Source organism: Salminus brasiliensis, chromosome 9, assembly GCF_030463535.1.
Source record: "Salminus brasiliensis chromosome 9, fSalBra1.hap2, whole genome shotgun sequence".
In the NCBI taxonomy this organism is placed as follows: Eukaryota; Metazoa; Chordata; class Actinopteri; order Characiformes; family Bryconidae; genus Salminus; species Salminus brasiliensis.
The window spans coordinates 27,983,738-28,009,277 of record NC_132886.1 but is presented as its reverse complement, the minus strand read 5'-3'; the positions used below and the strand labels follow the sequence as shown (position 1 = coordinate 28,009,277).

The 25,540-nt window shown below is 41.3% G+C and overlaps 2 protein-coding genes across 2 annotated transcripts in view; one reads left to right on the top strand and one right to left on the bottom strand.

The window, feature by feature from the left end:
- The window catches only part of LOC140562447 (retinol dehydrogenase 12), a 31,900-nt gene extending 25,970 nt beyond the window's left edge, over positions 1-5,930 (bottom strand). The window contains exons 1-2 of the mRNA XM_072688111.1: positions 5,807-5,930; positions 5,497-5,652 (exon numbers count right to left, since the gene is read on the bottom strand). Coding sequence (XP_072544212.1) covers positions 5,497-5,638 — 142 coding nt within the window. The 5' untranslated portion in view covers positions 5,639-5,652; positions 5,807-5,930. The remainder of the gene's footprint in view (positions 1-5,496; positions 5,653-5,806) is intronic.
- A 7,702-nt stretch (positions 5,931-13,632) lies between these two features.
- Positions 13,633-24,045, top strand: LOC140562441 (probable G-protein coupled receptor 141). Its single transcript, XM_072688102.1, has 2 exons — positions 13,633-13,795; positions 18,944-24,045. Exon 2 carries the CDS (start codon positions 18,946-18,948, stop codon positions 19,846-19,848), a length of 903 nt encoding a protein of 300 aa, XP_072544203.1. The 5' UTR covers positions 13,633-13,795; positions 18,944-18,945; the 3' UTR covers positions 19,849-24,045.
- The last annotated feature ends 1,495 nt before the right edge of the window (positions 24,046-25,540 follow it).

Below are 25,540 nucleotides of genomic sequence, written 5' to 3'. Positions count from 1 at the left end.
ACCATTTATCTGTATACAGTACTTGGCTTTTGTGATGCATGAATTGTATGTGATGCATCTGCACAAAATAGTCTATGTTGGTAAAGTGAAATGAGATGTGTGTGTGTGTGTGTGTGTGTGTGTGTGTGTGTGTGTGTGTGTGTATGTATATATATATATAATTTGTGGAAAAACTCAAACAAATTGGCATGTTTATATGTATTCAACCCCTTTGTTATGAAGCCCCATAAAATGTTCTGGTGCAACCAATTACCAGAGGTCACATGCTTAGTGAAATAAAGGCCACCTGTGTGCAATCTAAGTGTCACATGATCTATCAGTATATACACACCTTTTCTGGAAGGTCCTAGAGGCTGCAACACCATTAAGCTAGAGGCACCACTAACCAAACAACACCATTAAGACAAAGTTGTAGAGAAGCACAAGTCAGGATTGGGTTATATCCATGGTTATGGTGGGGCCGCCCACCAAAACTCTCAGACCCGGCAAGGAGGGCATTAATCAGAGAGGCAGCACAGGGACCAAGCGTAACCCTCAAGGAGCTGCAGAGTTCCACAATTAGCTGTATACTCCATAGAGCTGGCTTTATGGAAGAGTGGCCAGAAAAAAAAGTCTTTACTTGCAGACAAAAATTGGAAGGTTCAATTTGGGTTTGCCAAAAGGAATGTAGGAGATTCCCCAAATGTATGGAGGAAGGTCCTCTGGTAAGATGAGACCAAAACTGAACTTTTCGACCACCAAGGAAAATGCTACGTCTGCCGCAAACCTAACACATCTCATCACACCAAGAACACCATGCCCACAGTGCAACATGGTGGTGGCAAAAAATGCCAAGGGGGTAAATTTTGCAAGCGACTGTAGTGTGTGTGTGTGTGTGTGTGTGTTCTGCACATTCTAAAAATATTAGTTTGTTTACTGAATTTAATGTACAAAAATGTGCAGAAGATTTTCTATTTACGTTTGGGTTCTGTAGAGGACCTTTAATAAGACTGAGTGAAATCTTTTATTTCACATTAAAATGATATCAAAACATTTTAACTAGACAAACAAGCCTGAAATCAACAATCCCAACTTAAAAAACAGAAAAGAAGAAAATCTAAACAGACTAAAGTTTATTCTGTCTGAAGCACGTTGTTCCAGAGGTCCTGGTCTTGGTCTAGGTGTTCTCTGGTAAACTTTAGTCTCACCCTGATGTTTTAGACAGCCAGGCTTTCCTCCTTGTACACCTCCCTAAAAATCAAACATGTGCAGTCTAGTTCTGAGGGTAGATGCTGTACTGTGGAAAGAGCTAGCTGTATGTCCTGTGATGTGTCCTTTTAGGACTGTTGGGGACGTCTTTACTCATCTTGCAGTCTGCTCTTGAGCTTGACTAATTTATGTTGTGGACAGTCTAATAGATCAATAGTTCAGAGATCTTTTTAGATCCCTTTACAGACGTATATGCACCTACAACCCTTTTTCTGAAAGCCTCTGAGCGTACTTTGGATCTCACCATCTTGATTTCACTCACTTCAACAGTCAAGAGCAAAAAAGACTTTTCCTGAATCCCCTCTAACTATGTTTTAATCATCTGCAGGTGCAGATTCTCTTTATGACAAGAAAAATGCAGCTGTATTACTTTTAGTTATATCACCTCCATCTCCCAATATTGTTCAGGTGATGATCAAGATTTTCATTTATTTAAATATGTTTAAAAAAAACAATGATTTTCATGGGGTGTCCAAATATTTTCACATGGCAATTTTGAATGAATATCATCTACACATCAAGGCAGTCTTACATCGTATTCCTAGCATTGTATTTCTGTGCTGCCCCACAGCACAAATCTACTTTAACAACCCACGGAATAACAGTCCAGCCCCAGCAATGCTGGTTTAACCTACAGCCTCCCTGCATACAGAGTCCCAGCGTGCTCTACACACAGCATGCACGTCCAGCTCTTCCCATTGCAGCTACTTACTCAGCGCAGGCGTTCTGTAGCTTTGGGTTCAGCCCCTTTATCCGCTGCGGATCGTACAGCCACACCTCGACCCCGGCTAGAAGTGGGTCCCCTCGGCAGCGCACGTCATATGCGCGCTTTTGCCGCGCGCTGGCCTTTCGCTGCACTTGCTTAAGTCCCGAATGAGCTCCGCATAACTTTAAGAAACATTAAGAAACTTTAAGTCCACGGAAGTGCGAAGCTGCCAGCTGGCTGGTGAGTCAGGCCTTAAAACGCTTCACCAGCTCTCAGCTTCACTATCGCTCTGTGGGTGTAGCGGATACCCTGCCTCCCGCACACCTTCGCCATAACCTGAGATTTGAACTTCGGCTGGCGCAACCACCGCAGTTTGGTCCAGACCCTGTGATCCATGCACCGCATGCAGCACCACCACATCGTTCGGGACCAGCGAGCGTTCACTGTAGGCCCGTGCGGCGTGACATCCGACCACGGTGGCAGTGGACTTCTCTGCAGCAGACCCCCAGAATCACCAACTCCGCGCCCGTTACTTGAGCGCCCTGGATCTCCTCCCTCTCAACGCAACGGCACCCCGCGTTGTCGTCTCCTCCTCCCCTACGCGGCCACTCTCCTCTTCTCACAATGACGACACGGCTCATCTATTTTCATCTAGATAGAGAGCAGCTATTGAGGTGTTTGTGGTTTTGACTGGACCCTAGAGTAACTGTGGCGATGACGTCCTCCTCTACTGAGGAGCTGGAAGAATATATTTAGTGAAAAGTCATACTTTATTTAAAGCAGGCAGGTCACACTTCCATCCACATGATCACATGATCACAGCCTCTAATCAGTTCATCACAGGTCAAGTTTCATTTATAATAATTCAACAACTTGGATGATTTGTATTCATACTCATCACTGTAGGATTTACTCTAACAGCAGTCTCTCAGCAGCCTGAAGCAAGAATTAGTGGAGAACGTAAGTGTTTACTGATTGGTCCAGTTCTAGCACCTTAACTACCATAAGCCAGTAATAATCTAAGAATGTCAGAAAAGAAAGAATCAGTTCAGTGAGGGTTTCCTAAAGAGCTGCTCAAACATAAACAGATGAGTTAAAGCAGCTGTTCATAATTCATGTATTAACATGGAGCCTTTAAATATGATTTAGTACCATGTTCTTTACTTTATGTGCCTTTGTGCCATTTGAATTTGTTTCTGTTACTTGGGATGCATATATTTCCTTTTAACTTTGTTATTATTATTGCTATTAATAATAATAATAATAATAATAAAAATAATATTAATTTAGTAGTATGGAAAATAGTATTATTTTCCATACTTTTGGAGTGAAAAGTGGCATGACTAAAGAAGCTAATGTAAAGTGAGATCAGACATGATTTTTTACTAAATTGTTTTATTACTCCTAATAGGTTTAAAGACCACTGGTCAAATGACATTTTGTTTAGGCCATTTTTACCACTGTGTGGCATCCTCTCTTCTTCTTACAACACTCAACAGACGTCTGGGTACAGAGGAGACCAGTTTCTCAAGTGGATGTGCTGAGTTTCCATTTTTAGCAAATGAAATGAATCAGATCTGTGAGAGTTTCTTGAAGACCTTTCTAAACATAAACGTTATAGATGATTTTCCATTTGACATGTTATTACTGTTGTCATTATTATTGTTGTTATTGTTATTAATATTATTTACAAACCGGATTCCAAAAAAGTTGGGACACTAAACAAATTGTGAATAAAAACAGAATGCAATGATGTGGAGGTGCCAACATCTAATATTTTATTCAGAATAGAACACAAATCACAGATCAAAAGTTTAAACTGAGAGAATGTATCATTTTAAGGGGAAAATATGTTGTTTCAAAATTTAATGGCGTCAACAAATCCCAAAAAAGTTGGCACAAGGCCATTTTTACCACTGTGTGGCATCCCCCCTTCTTCTTACAACACTCAACAGACGTCTGGGTACAGAGGAGAGCAGTTTCTCAAGTTTAGAAATAGGAATGCTCTCCCATTCATGTCTAATACAGGCCTCTAACTGTTCAATCGTCTTGGGCCTTCTTTGTCGCACCTTCCTCTTTCTGATGCGCCAAATGTTCTCTATAGGTGAAAGATCTGGACTGCAGGCTGGCCATTTCAGTACCCGGATCCTTCTCCTACGTAGCCATGATGTTGTGATTGCTGCAGAATGTGGTCTGGCATTATCTTGTTGAAAAATGCAGGGTCTTCCCTGAAAGAGATGACGTCTAGATGGGAGCATATGTTGTTCTAGAACCTGAACATAGTTCTCTGCATTAATGGTGCCTTTCCAGACATTCCAGACATCAGTGATGCAGGCTTCTGAACGGGTTGATAACAACTTGGGTTATCCTTGTCCTCTCTGGTCTGGATGACATGGCGTCCCAGTGTTCCATAAAGAACTTCAAATCGCAACTCATCTGACCACAGAACAGTCTTCCATTTTGCCACACTCCATTTTAAAAGACCCCTGGCCCAGTGCAAACGTCTGAGCTTGTGGAGCTTGCTTAGAAATGGCTTCCTCTTTGCACTGTAGAGTTTCAGCTGGCAACGGCGGATGGCACGGTGGATTGTGTTCACTGACAATGATTTCTGGAAGTATTCCTGAGCCCATTCTGTCATTTCCTTGACAGTGGCATTCCTGTTTGAGGTGCAGTGATGTTTAAGGGCCCGGAGATCACGAGCATCCAGTAGAGTTTTATGGCCTTGACCCTTACGCACAGCGATTGTTCCAGATTCTCTGAATCTTTTGATGATGTTATGCACGGTTGATGATGATAACTTAAAAGTCTTTGCTATTTTACGCTGGGTAACACCATTCTGGTATTGCTGCACTATCTTTCTGCGCAACAATGGTGGAATTGGTGATCCTCTTACCATCTTGGCTTCAGAGAGACACTGACACTCTGAGAAGCTCTTTTTATACCCAATCATGTTGTCAATTGACCTAACTAGTGTTAATTGGTCTTCCAGCTGTTCGTTATATGCTCAATTTCCTTCCTTCTTCTGACCATCATTTCCATATAAGCAAACCTTCAGCATGTATTTATTGAGAGCATTTAAGTCATATTAGATCTCTGTCTAATACTAACTGTGATCTACTGTATGCTAACTTCACCAAACAGACATATTCGGACCCAGACCCCTTATCCATAAATATTTAGTGGCAGCCCTGGTGACAACCCAAGGCCAAAGTTTACAGATTCCGTCAAATAAAAATGACACATTGAAGCAAAGCACGTATGGTTGGTCTGTGTCTGTTAGACGTTGATGGAGAGCATTTAAGTTAGCTAAAGGATCTGGTTCTAGATTCATTTCTGAACTGCAGAACTGTTTCTATACAATTTGTTCAAGTTCCAAAATAAGGGTTACACTGCTGCCAGCTAGGTTAGTTTTTAGTCTGCGGATCAGTAGCTAGGCTAGCAGCCAGAATTGGACCTTTACTAAAAGGACTGTACGATAATAACACAGTGCATGCTGGGTGTTGCAGTTTTAAAATGGGCATGGGGGGAGGAAACTCACTTACCATTGTTGATAATCTCTGCAAATTCTCTGACCGATTTGGTATCAGCCAGGTCCAGTTTCCTGATGACGATATTTTGGTTGCCAGAGTCTTCAGTAATTTCCCTCTGGGCCACTTCAGCTTTGGCAGTGTCTCTGCACGCCATGATGATCCGGGCCCCTGTGAGACAGCACTATGTAACCTGTCTAGTCATCATGTAACAGTCATTGTTAAGCCACTTGTGTTGATAGACTATATTCCTGCTATGTTCATATTTGCATGCTCTCCAGTTATGCAGTACATGACACAGTAAGTGACCGAGTGAGCCGCTTACCTCTTTTCGCCAAGTCTCTGGTTGTTTCCTTGCCAATGCCAGTGTTGGCACCTGTAATAATGACTGTTTTGCCATCAAGTCTTACTTCGGAGGACCACTGACCAAAGAAAAAAGCCCTATGGACAGAATGATTACAGAATGATGACAAATGACCATGTTACAGATGGATACATTTCCATGTAATGGAATAAATTAGGGCTGTCGTGATTACTTAACTCAATACCATGTGCCTTTTTAATTAGTCAACCATCAAAATGCATATATTTAATGAATCTGCAGTCATTATGCACTGATTTGCATGACAGTAATGCACTATTTGAATTTTCTCCATTTTAATAACATAATTTATCTGTCTTCCTGTACTGTATTCCAGTACTGTTTGTATATGTAGATATGTAGAGACTGGACAGACAGTCACCAACTGCTAAAGCAATGACAGGATGTCAGCGAAAAGCTTACTCAGATGAAACATGACTTCTTTGTTTTGTTTTTTTTAACATGCCTCCTAAACTATATGACCAAAAGTGTGTGAACACCTGACCATCATTTCCATATAAGCAAACCTTCAGCATGTATTTTTTGTATTTATTTGTATGTATTTATTGAGAGCATTTAAGTCATATTAGATCTCTGTCTAATACTAACTGTGATCTACTGTATGCTAACTTCACCAAACAGACATATTCGGACCCAGACCCCTTATCCATAAATATCTAGTGGCAGCCCTGGTGACAACCCAAGGCCAAAGTTTACAGATTCCGTCAAATAAAAATGACACATTGAAGCAAAGCAATTTTTTGTTGACGCAGTGGTTTGAGCTAGCACTAGTAGATAGCCTGCTGTGGGCCCTGTGCAGCTGCCTGTGTCTCTATGTGAACTATATCAATCAGTCCAGAATGTCTCATTATAGACTGCTACTAAAAATAAAGGTATTTAACTGAGCATATTAATCAGCAGCTCATCTTATCCATCTAAACTGTGGGTCTTTATTATGTATACAAACACACTGATTGGGTTGCTATTGACTGATACTCAGCATTAAGAGCCTCGGATCGGATCAGGGGGTGAAATAACCTGGATATCACTAATAAAAATAAAGCAATACCATACATCAGACATGCAAAGCAAGTTAAAATGTGCAGTTTTATTAATGCAATATATGATAGTATGAATGTATGCGTGACGTTTGGTTATGTTTGGGCATGTTAATATAAATTTGTGTGTGTATTAATTAAATCATTTTTTGTTAATTTCTAATGGCAGGAAATTCCATAATGTAAAACATACCAGCAATCTACAGATGCAGTTTACACATTATTTTTTTTATTATATAGTTCCAATCCCAAATCCACCCAGTATGCAAGACCCCCCCCCCCCCCACACACACACACACACACACACTTTTTAGAGGGATATTATGCAGGAATTGGTATTTTTTTGGCCCCTACAGGTGGGGAGTGAAATTTACTTGAACTCCACTGCCATAAATACAAATCATGCTTTGCGCTCCCTCTCATGGCTAGCTGTACCCGTGCATTTGCTGACAAGTTAAGAGATTCAAAACCGGCATCTGAAGTGAAAGAAAATTATGGACTTATGGAGGCGGCCTGAGATAATGCTTCAGGATTTTACACAAACATGTCTCGGGTAACGCAGCGTTACACAGCTCTCGCAAGAGGTCTTGTACCGCTCCACCAAAGTTGTCAGTGGAGCATTACCATGATTCTGAAGCCGTTATTCTAAGCTACATTTGCTACATAATGCTGCTGTAAGTTCATCCTCTGCTCTTACATCCACTACAACACAGCACAGGCCTGGGATTTAGGTGAATAGGCCTAGCATGTGCATGGGGGTACTCCAGGACCAAATTTAACAATACTGCTGCATTCAGAACAAAGATCTTGTAATAAGGTGTGCATCACAAACTATAAGTAAGTCCATATTTTTCAAAATATCAGCATTTGCAGTCATAACAGGAACACACTCTTCTGTGTTATGAAATCAAGATTACCTCAGAGTGTATATGTTAGCCATTTTCCTCTCAGCACAAAAGAATCCACATCCGTTCACCATATGGCTTCCCCCATTGTGTGGCCCGTACACAATCTTTGGACAGAAATCGCTTATACGCACGCCAGCATGAGCTGCTATGTGTCGGTCTGGATTAGCGATCGACTAATCCACAGCTAATCGGCGAGGGAGGGTTCAAACCACTGGCCCACTGTTCATTAAGCTAGTGTGCATTCTGGAAATGGCCTGCATTCCCGTTCACCCAGTGAGGTCAAATAAACAGCGGATTCAGTCGAGCACTCATTCAGACAGCATCACTTTACACCTATATGAGAAACAGGGTGTAAAAGACAAACAGTAAATTCATGTAAGTACATGAGCTCTCTCAACCACCACAACAACAGCGACAACAACAAAAGGCTGATCGAGCAATGATCTGAAACCACAATCAACAAGATATTTATCTTATGAAATATAATAAGCAGACTGAATGCACACTGATTCAGCACAGCAGATAGTGACCCGAATCAGAAGAGAAGAGAATATGAGCTCCGCATTAAAAAAGTAAGACAGATTAGGCCAATGGTAATTCTCTCGAATAAGTCCATAAAAGACCAGCACTTTCCAGCATTCCATTTATTACTGGACTTGGCCTTCTCTTGCTAATCTATGATAATATTAGGAGGATTCAGGAGCTTAACTACTTCAGGAGCTTAAAAGGGTGTAGTACTGACTACACCCTTTTAAAAAGGGGGGTTCTTCTATAGCTATGACAACTCAAAGAACCATTTGGATGCTTAAAGTTTCTGTGTCTGACTAATTGGTTATTTTCTAGGATAGAGAACCTGCCCACACAGATATATATATACATATGTGTATATATAGAGGAATTCCTATATATTCAATATATCATCAGTCACATTAAAATCTTGTATCTCCAAAACTTTAACTTTACAGGAGAAGTGTAACTTTCAATGGAAGTCAATTCTCCAAGTCATTTTTGGAGCATTTCTATTGGTCCATTTATCATGAGCTGTATCACAATATTAAGAACAACTGTCAGATTCAGATACAAGGTTCTTGCAGGACAACAACAGTATGTTTGTGACATATTATAATATATGAATAATTATAAATAAATAATGTGTGACATCATTGGACACAATCACACAGTATATGTATAACCCATTTAATGCTGGAGGTCTTTAGACCCTACTATCCCACACCTGGCATCAGGCATGGCGCCGATAGGTTCAGGTTTTTTTTGCTCCATAGAGTCCTGTACTATTGGCAGCACTTCTTTACAGGGACTAGACAAGCTATGTGTGTGTGTGTGTGTGTGTGTGTGTGTGTGTGTGTGTGTGTGTGTGTGTGCGTACGTGCATTTGCACATCTGTGTCAGCAATGGGTGCAATTTAAAGTAGCTGAACGCATTCATAAAAATGGGTGTCCACAAACATTTGTCCTATAGTGTATCATACAATGTATGATAGACAATTGAAAATCGTCATGATGCAAAACTTGGGTATCTTCAAGATCTCAATGTAGAAAGAGTTTAGTCCAAGACATTTGGAGCATTTCTATTGGTCAGTTCATGACATTTTTATAGAATGTAAAGGACAGCTGTCAGATTCACATTATGTCAAAGGCCTTTGCAGGACAGAGCCGTACCATATATGGACCATACATACCTGTACATATTTGTTAGGATATTTACAAATATGCAATACACAATATATTAACACTTTGCATTTATGATCTATGTGCATATATGCTTATATATCAGATCAAATCAAATGTAAATGGTTCTCTAAAGAACCCTTAGCACCAAAAAGGATTTCCCTACTGTTCCTTGTCCTTTGGAGTGTATGTGTGCTGTGTGTGTGGATCAGATTATCCAAGCTCAGGCCGAGTGCTTTCCGCTGAATTTGTCCTCAATAAGCCTAAAGTCAGAAAATTCACTGTAGGTATCGATGTATCTCACTGTAGTCAAGCCTAAGCTGTTCCATTAGGCAGTAATGGTGTTAGCCATTGACTACTGCCAATATTGCAACCACCTGACAATCATGTGACCCTCAGTGCCTCCAACAAAGCTCCTTTTGGTCTTAACGTTGTATGCCTGAAAAGGCCTCACCTTGGGCCAAGTCTGGTTGCTGCAGGTCTGTGTAAAGGCCACTGGGTGCTCATCAGGCTTTCACCAGTTCTACACTCACTGTCCATTCTCCATATAGGAGCACTGTGTAATTACAGACTGTAGTCCATCTGTTCCTCTGCATACTTTGTTAGCCTCATTTCTCCCTGTTTTTCAGTGGCCAGCACCCCACAGGACTGACCACCACAGAGCTGGTAGTATTTGGGTGGTGGGTCATTCTCAGCACTGCAGTGACACTGCCTGACATGGTGGTGGTGGTGGGTTGGTGCGTGTTGTGCTATCAAGAAACCTTTTTCATCTTAAAAAACTTTCTTTCTTGAAGGTTCATCGAAGCACCTTAAAAGGTTCCTCCACAGTTTCAAATTGAAGAACTTCCAAAAGTCCCTTAAGCAACTGATACTTTTAACACTGTACAGTGCAGTATTTCTGCGCCCAGGTCCTGGAGGCCCACTGCCCTGCCCTTTTCAGTGATTTCCCTGCTCCCAATGCACCAGATCCAACTAATCAGCTGATTAACAACCCACTGTTGAGTAAAAGGGGGCGTGCTGTAGCAGGAGGAGAATGTGCAGGGCAGTGGACCTCCAGGACCAGGCTTGAGAAACTCTAATACTGTGTATGTGGCTGGTGTTTATGCTTCTTGTGATACACAGGTCTTGTGAGAATTGCTTCTACTGCTGAGAGCTGAGAACTGGATTAGTGATTCGAGAAATGCAATCTCAGTGTCAGTCATATTTATTTGTATCGCCACCTAGTGGTCAAACAGTATGCTTGCTTCTAAAGTAACTTCTGCTACTACTATCTCTACTATGTCTTTCCATTTTTCATATATTTGTTCTTCTGTCTGTCTTTCTGTCTTGCTGTCAGCCAGCCATCTCAATACACCAATCCATTAGCCAGCATACAGAAATGTGGAGCACCTGTGGAGCACCATCCTCAAACCCTAAACGGTGGACATGTTGGACGATGACATCACTGTTAAAAGCATAAGTGCTGAAGGATGAGTGCATGAGTGCACTTGAGGATAAGTTTGGAGGTTCTTCGCTTAGACACTGAGGAGGAACTTCTTAAGGTGCTTTGAGGAACCTTCAAGAAAGGTTCAGTAAAGGTTCCTTGAAGGTTCCTCCACAGTTTGAAATAGAAGAACTCCTAAAAGCACCTCAAGAAACTTGTACTTTTACCAGTGTATGTCAAAATATTTGTGACACCCCTTCTAATGAACGGTTCAGCTATCCAGCTCCGTCTGATCCACTCGTACCAGCGCAACACACACTAACCCACCATCACCATGTCAGCCAGTGTCACGACAGTGTTGAGAATGACCCACCACCCACCAAATAATACCGGCTCTGTGGCGGTCAGTCCTGTGGGGTCCTGACCATTTGAAGAACAGGATGAAAGGAGGCTAAGAATGTAGGCAGGGAAACAGAGGGACTACAGTCTGGAATTACAGAACTTGAGGACTATAGAAGGTTCCTTGAAGGTTCCTCAAAGCATCATAAGAGGTTCCTCCACAGTTTCAAACTGAAGAACCCCCAAAAGTTCCTACTTTAAGCAGTGGAATAGAATGAGGCTTCTCTGCTCCCTTCATTCTACAGTACGTCACACACCAAAAATCTAAGCTGCTTTTGTTGTTCATGTCAAGTCCACTGCTGTACATCTTCCTACATCATTCTGACTCATGCCAGCTAAACTAAACAGTTGTTTGCATCAGAGGAAACTGCAGCAGAGTGTGTTTCTCAACTTCTGCCCGGCTCTCGGTGTTCCTTCCTTCTGCCTTGTCTGTGTTTGCCTGGTAGCGCGTCCCGGTGCCTGTGTTTATTGCCCTGAAATTAAACCGAGCATGACGGGAGCTCAGTTTCCTGAAGAGTAAAGTTCAGCGCAGAGGGAGTTCCTAATACCCGGCCTTATCACTTCATCTTTTACTGCTACCGTGTCTTAAGATCAGTCGCCTCACCTCACCGGCTCAGACAACACTGCTCAGACCACCCCTCCCTCACTCCCTACCTCCCTCCTACCCTCCCACCCTCCTCACACACACAATGTCTCTGTCCTTTTACATTTACACTGAGAGAGACATAGAGAGTGAGGGAGAGAGACTTCTAGAGCCTCAGTGTCCTTCGCTTCTGACACTAGCCTAAACAACGTCCAGAGCCTTCGAGTATTTGCATCCAGAAATAGTCACAGTCAGTCCCGTTTATGTCAATAACACTGGGGTCAATGTAATCTTCAGCACTGTTAAAAGTAGGGGTTCCTCAGTTTGAAACTGGGGAGGAACCTCTTAAGATGCTTTGAGGAACCTTCAAGGAACTTTCTTTCTATAGTCTTTAAAGTTCTATAATTATAGTCTGTCTCCTTTCATTCATCCTCTTCTTCAATGGTCAGGATGCCACAGGACTGACCACCACAGAGCTGGTAGTATTTGGGTGGTGGGTCATTCTCAGCACTGCAGTGACACTGACTGACATGGTGGTGGTGGGTTAGTGTGTATTGCGCAGGGATACATAAATCAGACGGAGCTGGATAGCTGAATCCTGAATAGCTGAATGTGTTTATTAAAAGGGGTGTCCACAAATATTTGGACAAGTTTCTTGAGGCGCTTTTAAGGCTTCTTCAATTTGAAACTGTGAAGGATCCTTGCGTCTATCTCTCAAGATTCAAGAGTCAAAGAAGCTTTATTGGCATGACAACAAGATGCCAGAGCATTACACAAATAATAATAATAATAATAATAATAATAATAATAATAATAACAAAATTACAGTGCAATAAAAATAACAGTAATTACAACATAAGTGACTCTCTCTCTCTCTCTGTATGGGCTGCATGTCTGTCAGCGGCCACAGCCCCATGCACAAGCCTCCACTGTAGATCTGCTGTGTGGGTTTGTATAGGGATCCCCAGCATCTCCTTGTGGTACCAAGCCCAGTGCCAACAAGCATGACCATCTAGACTCCTTAAGACCAGAGAGACAGCGAGAGACAGATAGGGAGAGATAGATCGAGAGATAGAGAGAGAAAAGGAGTGTGGGTGGACGAAAAAAGAGAGAGAGAGAGAGAGAGAGAGAGAGAGAGACTGGGTGAGTGACAGAAGGGTGGGAGAAAGGGAGAAATGAAGTGTGGGGGAATGAGGGAGAGAGCGAGAGAGTGAGAAATAAATAAGGAGTGACAACTAGAGAGAGAGAGAGAGAGAGAGAGAGAGAGAGAGAAGAGAGAGCGAGAATGGGTGAGTGAGTGTGAGGGGGAATAGACAGACAGAAATAGGCAGAGAGACAGAGAGTGAGATAGAGGGAGAGAGAGAGAGAGAGAGAGAGAAAGAGAGGGAGACAAACAGAGGGATTGCAATTTATGTCAATTAAGCTATTTTATACTGAAGAGGGAAAGAAAGAGAGAGCGAGAGAGAGAGAGAGAGAGAGAGAGAGAGAGAGGCACATACAAGAAAAGTGACAGAGGGGCAGAAACAGAAAAAAGGAGGGGAGTGATCAGTGATATCTCTGCGCTGCCCGTTAACATTTCGTGCCGATTTGTTTGAAAGCAGGACTCCTCTGAAGGTCAGAACCTCAGAGTGCTTTTGTCAATCTTTAATCTACGTTGTGACGCAGCTGTCAACACTTCCTCAAGCCTCTGAGGGCTGGCCTGAGGTTGGGATGGCAGAGAGAAACTGAGCGCTCTGTGACTTATACACACATACACACACACACACACACACACACACCGTCACTCCTCAGGCCACTGGACAGACAGGCCTCTGCGAGTTAAGAAAACCAGAAAGCGTCACCTGAGGAGGGTCCCGGGATTCAGAGTGAGTTTGAAGGGAGTGCTCAGTCTCAGGTGAGTGTCTGTTTAGCCTTTACTCACTTGCTCAGGTCTGTTCAGGTGTCCTGTTGAGGGACGTTAGTGTTTAGTAGTATATCATTAAATGAAGCTGGAACGTCCTGGCGGGACAGAATGCTGCGCCTCGGGTACAGTGCAACCCGCTTTGACCACAACGACCAAAACAGTCCTATCTACATGACTTAGACAGAGCTGTGAGCGATGTGTTGTAAAGTGCAAGGTGTATTGCAGTAGCCTGATAAGGGAAGTCTTGTGCAACTTCTGCTTCAGCTGATGTTTCTTCAGCTAAATTCCAGAGTATTAACTTAGAATAAAAAGCTGCAGATATTAAAGAACAACACCGAGCTCATGCTTTTATGCTTTTAAGCTTTTATGGCTTGCTTTATAGTCTCAGCATGCGGTTATCTCAGACATGATCAACATGGATCAAACCGAAGACCATTTAAGATCATTATACTTCAGCAGAGACGAAAGTCTATGCATCATTACATAATATTCCTCATTGCATAATGTACAATACATCTGATCCAGATTAGACCGTTCCAGATTAGATCATTTGCAGAGAAGAGATTTCTAGGATCTACACTCTTAAATAAAAAAGGTGTGATGGAGTGATGCTGTAGGAGAACTACCTTTGCATGGATATGTCTTTAAGATGTGAAGAACCTTTTTAAAGCTATTTAAACCATTTTAAGGCTAAAGAACCTCTGCACAATGTCAAGGATTCGGATCATTCATGTACATATACTACAGCCAGAAACAAGCCCCTTCCACACGTATGTGGACGTGGATTTTTTCCAGAACGTTCCAGAAATCTATCAACTGAAATAAAGGCAAGCCTTGTTTTGCCGACCTGCCATTGGCTGCATAGAATCGTCAATGACATTTCAACATTGGGGAGTTTCAGATACCATTTCAAGTGACCCTGCCTGGTAAAGCACTTAGGTCCTGCCCTCAGAGCCTTAAGATCCACATATTTATTCGTTATTAGTAGGGCTGTCAAACGATTAAAAGAATTAATCGCAATTAATCTCAGAATTTTATATAGTTAATCACGATTAATCGCATTTAAAAACAAATCTGTGTAAATGTTATAGAAAATAAGGATTTTTAAGTCTATCTATCATCTATCTATCTAAAGCAGGTAGGTGTCTCATTGCCGCTATCATATTCCTTGCACTGAACGTCTGTTTAGAGTTTAGGGTTCAGGGTGCTCACTTTATTGACGATGTTCCACTGCTTTGCCACATCCATACAATGTTTGGCACAGGTCGCAGCACGATGCCTCACCTCTATTTTCATGACCGTTAAAGCATGTGAATGAAGTCGCCACTGTTTATCTATATAATAAGCTGTAACTCCGAGATAGCTGTCGTTACCTAGTGATATCCAATAATCACCCATAAAAGAGCATTAGTGGTTGTGTTCCAAATCCTGAGCTAGTTTTACCCTCTCCGTTTCATGTAGCTCGTGAATCCTGTTGATGATAGGTATTTTTTAGGTGGGCTGTACTCCGGTGATAGCTAAACTCAGCCTGACAATAACTGCGGCCTTTGTTTTAAATTGAGATCGTATTAATGCGTTATTATAGCACTAACTTCGGCAGCCCTAGTTTTTAGATATGAAGGGCCCAGGACCTCATAAACATGGCTTGTGACTAATGTTGCGGTACCGATGCTGGGCAAGGCCAGTGGCCAGCGCAGTAAAAAAACACTGCGGTAGCAATGCTGGGTGAGGCTGGCAGCTGGCAAAATAGCAAGGTTAACACCACAATAGTCATGCTGGGCGAGCCTGGCAGCCAGTGCAGTAGCGATACTAAAATCGCAATAGTAATTGCTAACACAGGGGTTTGCAATGCTAACACACATTAATATCACAGTACGTCTTCGCACCACTTCCTTATACAATAATATTTTGAGCAAGGAGACCCAAACATCTCATTGGCACATGTACTTGTTAGCTGTGTGGCAAAAGGTAGGGCAAAGGTAGTCCTCAGACCATCAGTACGAAATGTCTTCTCTGGACAAACAAGGCAAACAGAGGCAGTTCTTGCGCATACGTGTTTCAACACAGTCTGTCAGTCACGCAGCCAGTCGGTAAACAATTGCCTCTTCTATGCCGGTCCGACAAGGTGGAAATGTTAAAAGTTGAATTTCTCAAAAAACAGTGTAAGTGCCAAAACAGACACAAAAAGTTCAAAAAGCATGCCTCCATAACTCTGTCTCACACACACACTCTCAAAACCTGATTTGTACCATAAAATCTACCCTAGGGTTAACTTACATTGCTGTGGCAATGCCACTGTCTCTAAATTACCCACACACACTCCAGATCAGGCAGACAATTTTTGCTACTTTTCCAAATTTTAATGCAGGATCTGTCACAAAATAAACTTAGCTGTTAATTGGCAACAACATAAATTTGGCCACCCACACAAAACCACTGTAAATCAACTTCTTGAAGATGTCCACTTTTCAAAGACCTAAAAAGTTTTCAGCCGCTAAGTCCTAAGAGTCCTTTACATTGTACGTCCATTCACTGGCCGCGTTGTAGTTCCACTATATGGGTTGGCCAGTGTCTGAACACAGGTCTTCTACACCCTCTACCCCATTAGCCAGTTATTGATCACAGGCTTACACCCTCTACTCCATTGACCAGCGTCTGATCACAGCCCTACTACACCCTCTACACCCTCTACAGTTTCTGATCACAGGCAAACAGCTGACTACATATTCTTTGGTTGGTTGCAAATTCTTAACAACACAGCAGTTACAACGACAGTGGTGGTGGTAGGATGGCAGTGTGATGGCTGCCATTAACACAGCAGTATTGCTGGAGTTTTTCCACTCATATGGGGGGGGGGGTTGGTTTGTGAGGATTGGTTTGTGGTTTGAAAAACTCTGACCCAGAGGATGACTATAACCAACTGGGCCTCAACAGATGAGCTACAGTCTCTCACTGCAAACCAACAAGGTGGAGCTGCTAGATGTGCTAGATAGTTTTTTTTTTATAAAGTCTCTGGTATGTTCAGAATATTTCTATAAGTTGAAGGAATAGTCCAGCATTTTTAAAAGCCTTTTTGTTAAAAATACATGCAACAAATGACCTCCCATAGGCTTCCACAGGGCACAGAATACTAACTATCAAAGTAATCAGTAAATAATACATTCATGCTAAAGAGCGCAATTGAATACATTAAAATACTCATTCATAATTCAATTCTGTAACTAAAGTCTATGCATCATTACATAATATTCCTCATTGCATAATGTATAATACATCTGATTCAGATTAGACCCTTCCAGATAAGATCATTTGCAGAGAAGAGATTTCTAGGATCTACACTCTTAAATAAAAAAGGTGTGATGGAGTGATGCTGTAGGAGAACTACCTTTGCATGGATATGTCTTTAAGATGTGAAGAACCTTTTTTAAAGCTATTTAAACCATTTTAAGGCTAAAGAACCTCTGCACAATGTCAGGGATTCTGATCATTCATGTACATATACTACAGCCAGAAACAGGCCCCTTCCACACGTATGTGGACGTGGATTTTTTCCAGAACGTTCCAGAAATCTATCAACTGAAATAAAGGCAAGCCTTGTTTTGATTAAAAGAATTAATCGCAATTAATCTCAGAATTTCATATAGTTAATCACGATTAATCGCATTTAAAAACAAATCTGTGTAAATGTTATAGAAAATAAGGAGTTTTAAGTCTATCTATCATCTATCTATCTAAAGCAGGTAGGTGTCTCGTTGCCGCTATCATATTCCTTGCACTGAACGTCTGTTTAGAGTTTAGGGTTCAGGGTGCTCACTTTATTGACGATGTTCCACTGCTTTGCCACATCCATACAATGTTTGGCACAGGTCGCAGCACGATGCCTCTCCTCTATTTTCATGACCGTTAAAGCATGTGAATGAAGTCGCCACTGTTTATCTATATAATGACAAAAAAAGGTACTGTTTGAAAAATATCTGGATAAGTGTGGACGGGCCACTCACCATCTACTTTATTGGAGTCCTTTACATTGTACGTCCACTCACTGACCTCGCACTGACCGCTAAGCTGGAACTGTGTTGTAGTTCCACTATATGGGTTGGCCAGTGTCTGATCACAGGCCTACTACACCCTCTACCCCATTAGCCAGTTATTGATCACAGGCTTACACCCTCTACTCCATTGACCAGCGTCTGATCACAGCCCTACTACACCCTCTACATCCTCTACAGTTTCTGATCACAGGCAAACAGCTGACTACATATTCTTTGGTTGGTTGCAAATTCTTAACAACACAGCAGTTACAACGACAGTGGTGGTGGTAGGATGGCAGTGTGATGGCTGCCATTAACACAGCAGTATTGCTGGAGTTTTTCCACTCATATGGGGGGGGGTGGTTTGTGAGGATTGGTTTGTGGTTTGAAAAACTCTGACCCGGAGGATGACTCTAACCAACTGGGCCTCAACAGATGAGCTACAGTCTCTCACTGCAAACCAACAAGGTGGAGCTGCTAGATGTGCTAGATAGGTTTTTTTTTTTTAAAAAGTCTCTGGTATGTTCATAATATTTCTATGAGTTGAAGGAATAGTCCAGCATTTTAAAAGCCTTTTTGTTAAAAATACATGCAACAAATGACCTCCCATAGGCTTCCACAGGGCACAGAATACTAACTATCAAGGTAATCAGTAAATAATACATTCATGCTAAAGAGCGCAATTGAATACATTAAAATACTCATTCATAATTCATGCATCAACCCAAGGACGTGATGAGATTAGTGTTTTTATTCTTGCGGTTCTACCCAAGCATTTTAAGCCCAAATGGATGCAGTTCTAACCCCATGAAAATAGAGGTGCTAAAAAGGTTTATTTGAGGGGAGGAACCATGCTTTGTTCTGTAGAATTTTTGAATGGATGGCTGTTTATCAATAGAAACTCTCAAATGCAGAACCTGTTAATAAATGTAAATATGTTTTTACATTTGAGTTTTTTTCCTAGAACCATACATTCAAGCCAATTATAGAACCTTTATCATAAATACTGTATTTCCAGTGGATAATTAAAAAAATAATAATAATGAGAGGTAATTTCTGAGCTGTATCTTACTCTTATCAGAAATTCCATTTCTGTTTTCTTTCCAAGCCATGGCTGAATTATCCAGCGACGCCACAAACCAGACCTCCATCATCCCAATGGAATACAGGGTGGGTCTTGTATTCCTCTACTCAGTGGTCTTTCTTGGCGGCAGCGTGGGGATTGGCCTCATGAGCACCATCCTGAAGTCCAACATGTCCATCACCACCGTCTCTGTGATCAACCTGCTCGTGGTTCACCTGCTCTTCCTCCTGACCGTGCCTTTCCGCATTTACTACTACGCCGGCAACCACTGGGCCCTGGGCAGCACCTTCTGCAAGCTGGTCAGCAGCATGATCCACGCCCACATATACCTCACCTTAATTTTCTACATCGTCATCCTGACTGCGCGATACCTGGCTTACTTTGAGTTGGGCTACCGGCTGGAGTTCTACCGAGTTCTACATGCAGTCATGGCCAGCGTGACCTTGTGGGTCATCATCCTGGGCAGTGCCCTGCCAGCCACGGTGGTCAACTACGGATCTGCAGCCACTGGTGGAGGAAATGAGGTTTGCTTTAACTTCGGAGCCTCTCTATCCTACAGCCCTGTCGGAGTACTGAACTACATCATGAGCGCCGTGGTGCTCCTGGTCTGTATCGTTCTGGCCAGCATCCAGCTGTGGATCCTGTCGCGGGTTTACAGAAAGCATGGCCAGGCCTCGTTTGCTCATCAGGAGTTTTGGGCTCAGATTAAAAGCCTGTGCTTCGTGTTGATCATGTTCCTCTTCTTCGTGCCTTACCATGCCTTCAGGATATACTACGTGAGCAATTACTGGGATGGCCTTCAGATAGTAAATGAGGTTTTCCTCACTTTCACAACCTTCAGCTGCTTCGACATGCTCACGTTTGCTGGCAGGGGGGTGTGGCGGCCTGTTTACATAAAGTGTTGCGCTTTATGGGAGAGGAAAAGATGACCTCAGTTCCAAAGGCCGTGCTTTTGGAACCGGATTGACTGGACATCTGAAATAAGAATGTATTTTGTGGCTTATTGGGAAAGAGTGCTATAACACACAGGTATACTTTGCCCCAGGCCAGAATACACTCTAAAACCCAGTAAACCCAACTACAGGCCTTAACTTCAGTTCCTCATTCTTAGAACTCATTGCTTTCATGGTAGTTACAGTATTGGTCCTTAGTAACGTTCAAAGATTAATAACTGCATAATAAACCTTAGGAGGTCTTAGGCGTTAGCTTAGTTGCCTTTATTATTTAAATATGGTTCATTGTTTGGTTTTATGGTCTGTTAAAGCACTGTATTTATGTTCTGAGACCAGGCACAAAAGAATAGTACCTAAAAATCACAATAGGCCTGTTTCAATACTTCTTAGCATTCTTAGCATCCCCAACTTTGACTTGCCCCTCAGAAATCCCCTCATAGCAGATGGGGAGGGGAGGACGATTTGGTCAATAGACCAAATCAAAATGTTTGTAAACATAGAGGTTGGCAGTACTTCTGGGTTTATAACTCAAGTAAATACGCACGAAACAGACTGAACCAACACTGTGATAGTGTACTTTGGGCTGCTCCTCGCCAGACCCAGTAGGGGGTGTGAATAATTTCAGGAGCACAACGATATACATATACATACATTCACAAAAATGTTAAAAAGCTTGCTGTGCTTGGGACTGCGATATCAAACATATCCAAATGTATAACAGATTAGGTTGACATTTCCCAGTTTTTCAGCTTCCCGAAGTGGTAGAGCAGCTGAACATAGCATTAAACACAGCGAGGGAAAGTAAAAGCACTAGGTTTGCTAAGTGGAGTGAATTTGCTAAAGGAACTGAATTTGAGGGCCTCCTCCTGGCCCTCAAGCCCCTTATATAACCCCGCTTCTCAGTCCGACTCTGCGACGAACAAACATCGCATCCACCTCCACCCAGTCTTCTTCCTTTCTTCCATCAGTCACCACACAAACGGAGGGGTCCGGCTCCACACGCAGACCACAGGAAAGCCAACCGGGACTCCAAGCCAAAATATTCCGAGTCCACCCTCCTGTTCTGTCTCGGAACGTGGTCTGCACTAGCCTAAGGATCATGTAGTTTATCAAACTGTGAATATTTAGATGTGATATTTAGACTGTTACAGTATTTTCTTATGAACCCATAAAATCCCTGCAGATTAAGGTTAAAAAACTCGGTACTGTGGCGTGGCGCTGATCTTTTTCTTGTTCCTAATGAATCAGAATATGCTACGTTAGCCTCAGCTAGCCATGCAGACTTTGCAGCGAGGACATAGTCTGAACATAGCGTACATAAGACTTGTGAATTTTCGTTTGGCCGGCCATAAACTGCGGTGTATGACGTTTATTTTTTGTTGCCGTTAGCCACGTAGCTTTTAGCTTTATACCTATGAAGCTAGCAGAGTGAAATAATGAAGCATTAGCAAGCACACAACAGACTACAGGTCAGCAAACTGAAAGTGTTAGTGTTTAAAGGATTACGGTTTTTATTGTTGTTTTTAGGCCGCAATGATTCTTGGGCAAGTTCTGCTGCTAAACTCGGCGCTTTTCACTCGATCACTCGTCCCTCCAAAGACTTATCTAATCGATTTCACAGCTAATAAAGTAATAAAGTTGGCCCTGGGATTCCCGTTAGGGGGAAATGGTGAGACCAAGAGGACCAGAGCTTGTTGAACACTGTACTAAAATGGGTGGACAGTAATTTCAGGCCTCAAGAGGCTTAAAGCAGCATGTTGTAGCATTTATACCTTAAATTCACAACTTCAAAATCAGTGTTGATGCTCCACTGGCCTGTAATGGGGAGAATAGGGACTTTAGTGTTGCTAATCCAGGGTTGCTAAGCTGCCAGCTGCAGTATGTAACTGTCACTTCAGATGCTGGTTCTGTCAAATCTCTCAAAAGTCCAGAAATGCATGTAAGCGTGTCCTTCTTAAGGGGTTGCTCAAAGTGCGAATTACACTTCCCGACTGTAGGGGGAGCCCAGGAGCGAGAAATATCAAATCTTGCGTACTGCTGCTTTAACTGCTTTTAAAAAATGGTGAAAATATGTGAAAATGTGAAAATAACAAAAAAGTGAAAATATGATAAAATATACAAATTTATTAGTAAACAACTTAGGTCATTAATATAATTACAATGTGAATAAACAATGTGAATTGTTGAAAAGTAATGCGGTTTATAGGAGAGCCGGATTCCTGAATAGTTCTTTGCTTTTCCCACTCATACATATCTGTTCCAACCTACCTGTTAATTAATAAAAGGCTTAGTAGGTCTGTAAGAGTAGGGAAATCAGCAAACTGTGCTGGACTCCAGCCCCTGTTGCCCACCTCTAGTTTTTGGAGCATGTTAGTGTTGCCAAGCAAGTGACTGCTGAAGGACAGGCTCCCCAAAATACACTGCTTGCTCCTCAACTACCTTGGCATATAATAACCGATGTATTTGATCGGCTTTTAATTTAGAAACCTTCGTAAGTAGTTTTTTTGCACTCAGAATTACCACTGCAACGTTAATACTAATTTCTATCAGCACGATTTCAAGTGTCTTGTGAGCACCAAGCTAACAGTGTCATTTGGGATTCAAACACACGTATAATTCTCGATAACTTTCAGCAGTTCTTTTACTAGTGCTGTGCAGCTTTTAGCTTTTACCACTCTTACTTGCCGAGCTGCTAGCAGTGGTGGCTCCCGCGGTTAGAGCTCCGGGCTACTGATGACAGGGTTGTGGGTTCCATTCCCAGGCTCAGCAAGGGCCTTGAGCAAGGCCCTTCCCCCTCTCTTCTCACGTGTGCCCACAGTCACTGTACGTGTTTCGCTGGTGTGTATGTGTGTGTTCACTGCACGGATGGCTTGAAGGCAGAAGCCAAATTCCATCTGTGTCCAGCATGAATGGTGAATATGATTGCCGTGTCTTGTCCAGCGGTCTCCAGACTCCAGACTTTGCCATTTGAATGGTTATTTGGTGTTGCTGGTGTAGCCGTGGGTTTCTGTAACCCAGTGGTTCTCTCCCTGCAATCCAACCCTAAGCAATCCCACCTGATCCAAGTCATTGCTGCCTTCAGAAGTCCTTGATTGGCTTTAATGGTTGATGTTGGAATTGGATTGGAGTTGAAACCTGCTGGAAAGTAGTTCTCCGGCAGAAGGGTTGGGGATCACTGCTGCAAACAATCGCTTCGTTAGCAAGAACCTTAACAGCGATTACAGTTCGGTCTGCGGCCAACATTCTCTGATGTTCTCTGAGCTACCTGTGGGGCCCGTGAAGACATTGTAGGATTGTTGGGGACTTCTTTACTCATCTTGCGATCTGCTCTCGGACTGAACTTGCTAGAGCAGATCGCTCTTGCTGACCTGGCCTCACTGGTTTCACTTGTTAAACTCTTTTTTTTTTTTGTGGACAGTGAAACGGCTGATTCCTGCAGATATTTCTCCCCAGTCTCCCCAGACTTCTTTCTGAAGGCCTCAGAGAGCTCTTTGGATCTCGTTATGGTGAACTCACCCACTTCAACAGTCAAGAGGAAACCAAACTACATGTCTGAGGTTTAAACAATGTTAACCATCCACTAGAAGATGGTGAAAAGACTCTGAAAGACTTGGAGAATGACTTTAAAAGACTGACAAAAAGTCTGACACTCTCTCGCATTTACAAACAATTTGTCATTACTCACAGTTTTTAGTCACAGACTATGATTTTGCAAAGGCCGAATAATGCAGGGTCACTATTTGCAAAACTGCAACTAGATTCCTTTGGAGATTATTTGCCGTCATGCTCTTGGTTGAAATGAACAAGAAGAGAAACTGATGGAGCAGAAGCAGTTGCCACAGCTGCCCTTGCATAGACGCTCTGTGACCGTGTGAAACTGTGAAAACTCCTTTGGTCTAAGACTGGCATAAGACAGGCTTCTCTGAAATCCTCTCTGTCCATTTTCTAATCACCTACCGCTAATGTTCTGCACCTATTTCTCATTTTAGGTATTTTATGTACTAATAAAAGTGGTAGTGTAACGTTTTCCTTACATTAAAAACTGCATTTCTATTGATTACATTCTACATGTGATTCCTAAACGACATTTATTTCTGCAGTTGTATGTGTTTAGTTATATTACCCAACATTGCTCAGATGAAGATGAAATGCCCATATGTCCATATTAAAAAAGACAAAGGATTTCATGGGGTGTCCTAACTTTTTCACATGACAGTATTAGGTCTTATACAACCTTTGGTTTTGCTATATGAAATTGTGTGCAGGCAAATGTTTCACCTAGAGAAGATTGCATGCAAATATACATGTACGTCCTATACATTAAATAACGTGTGTCGATCCTTTTAGGAATATATAGGGCCTATCATTTCTGTCATCAGTTCCTTGACAGTGGGTAAACTTCGGTAATTTCTAAACACAGGTTTAGTCTATGAATTAAGTACCTGGAGGCTGTCAAGCAGTGCTAGAAACAAATCTGTCGGCTGGCTGCACCTCTGCTCAGAATGCAGATGCAGTCTGCTGTAGGCTTAGCCAAAAGTAGCAGCTCCCTCTTGTGAAGCTTTGTGAAACCAGTGTGTGTGTGAGTGTGTGTGTGTGTGTGTGTGTGTAGAGAGAGGGGGGATAAGGTATAATGAATATGTATCCTGGCAAAGCGACAGAGGATTGTTTGTTTAGCAAACAGATCAGGCTGAAATTCAAAAAGAAGATGGAAAAACCTTAATCTGCCATCTTTTAATTGAATAGGTGGAACCCAATTAACATGGCTTTCTAATCACTGCAGGGCCAAATGCATTTAGCTACTGTTGGATTTATTAACATTTTAGCATTAATCTGCTATTATATTATATTTCTAATAATCTATTTAATCATTTATCTATTATTACATTTGATGTTTAATCACTAATCTACTATTATATTAGATTTTTAATACTATATCTACTATTTTTGTATCATTGTAATTATTTATCTACTATTATATCATGTTTACTATTATACTATATATATAATCATTGATCTACTATTATATTATACTTTTAATAATCTATCTACTATTTAATTATACATTTAAAAATCTATCTATTATTATATTACATGTTTAATCATTTCTCTACTATTATATATATATATATTTATAATCTATCGTCTATTATACTATACTTTTAATAATCTTTTACACATAATATCTACTATTATATTATATTTTAATAATCTTTCTTCTATTATACTATACTTTTAATAATCTATCTACCATTATATTAGACTTCTAATAATCAATCTACTATTATTCTATACTTTTAATAATCTATTACATATATAATATCTATTATTACATTATATAATTAATCATTTATCTACTATTAAATTAGACTTTTGATCATTAATCTACTATTATATTAGATGTTAATACTCTATCTACTAGTGTATTATATTTGTAATAATTTATCTACTATTATATTATGTTTAATAATCTATCTATTATATTATACTTTTGATAATCTATATACTATTAAATGATATATGTAATCATTTTAATACTTTAATACATTCATATTTTAGTATACTTTTAATAATTTATCTACCATTATATTAGACTTTTATCAATCTATCTACTATTATATTATATTTTAAATCATTTATCTACTATTATATATTTTTGAATCATTTATCA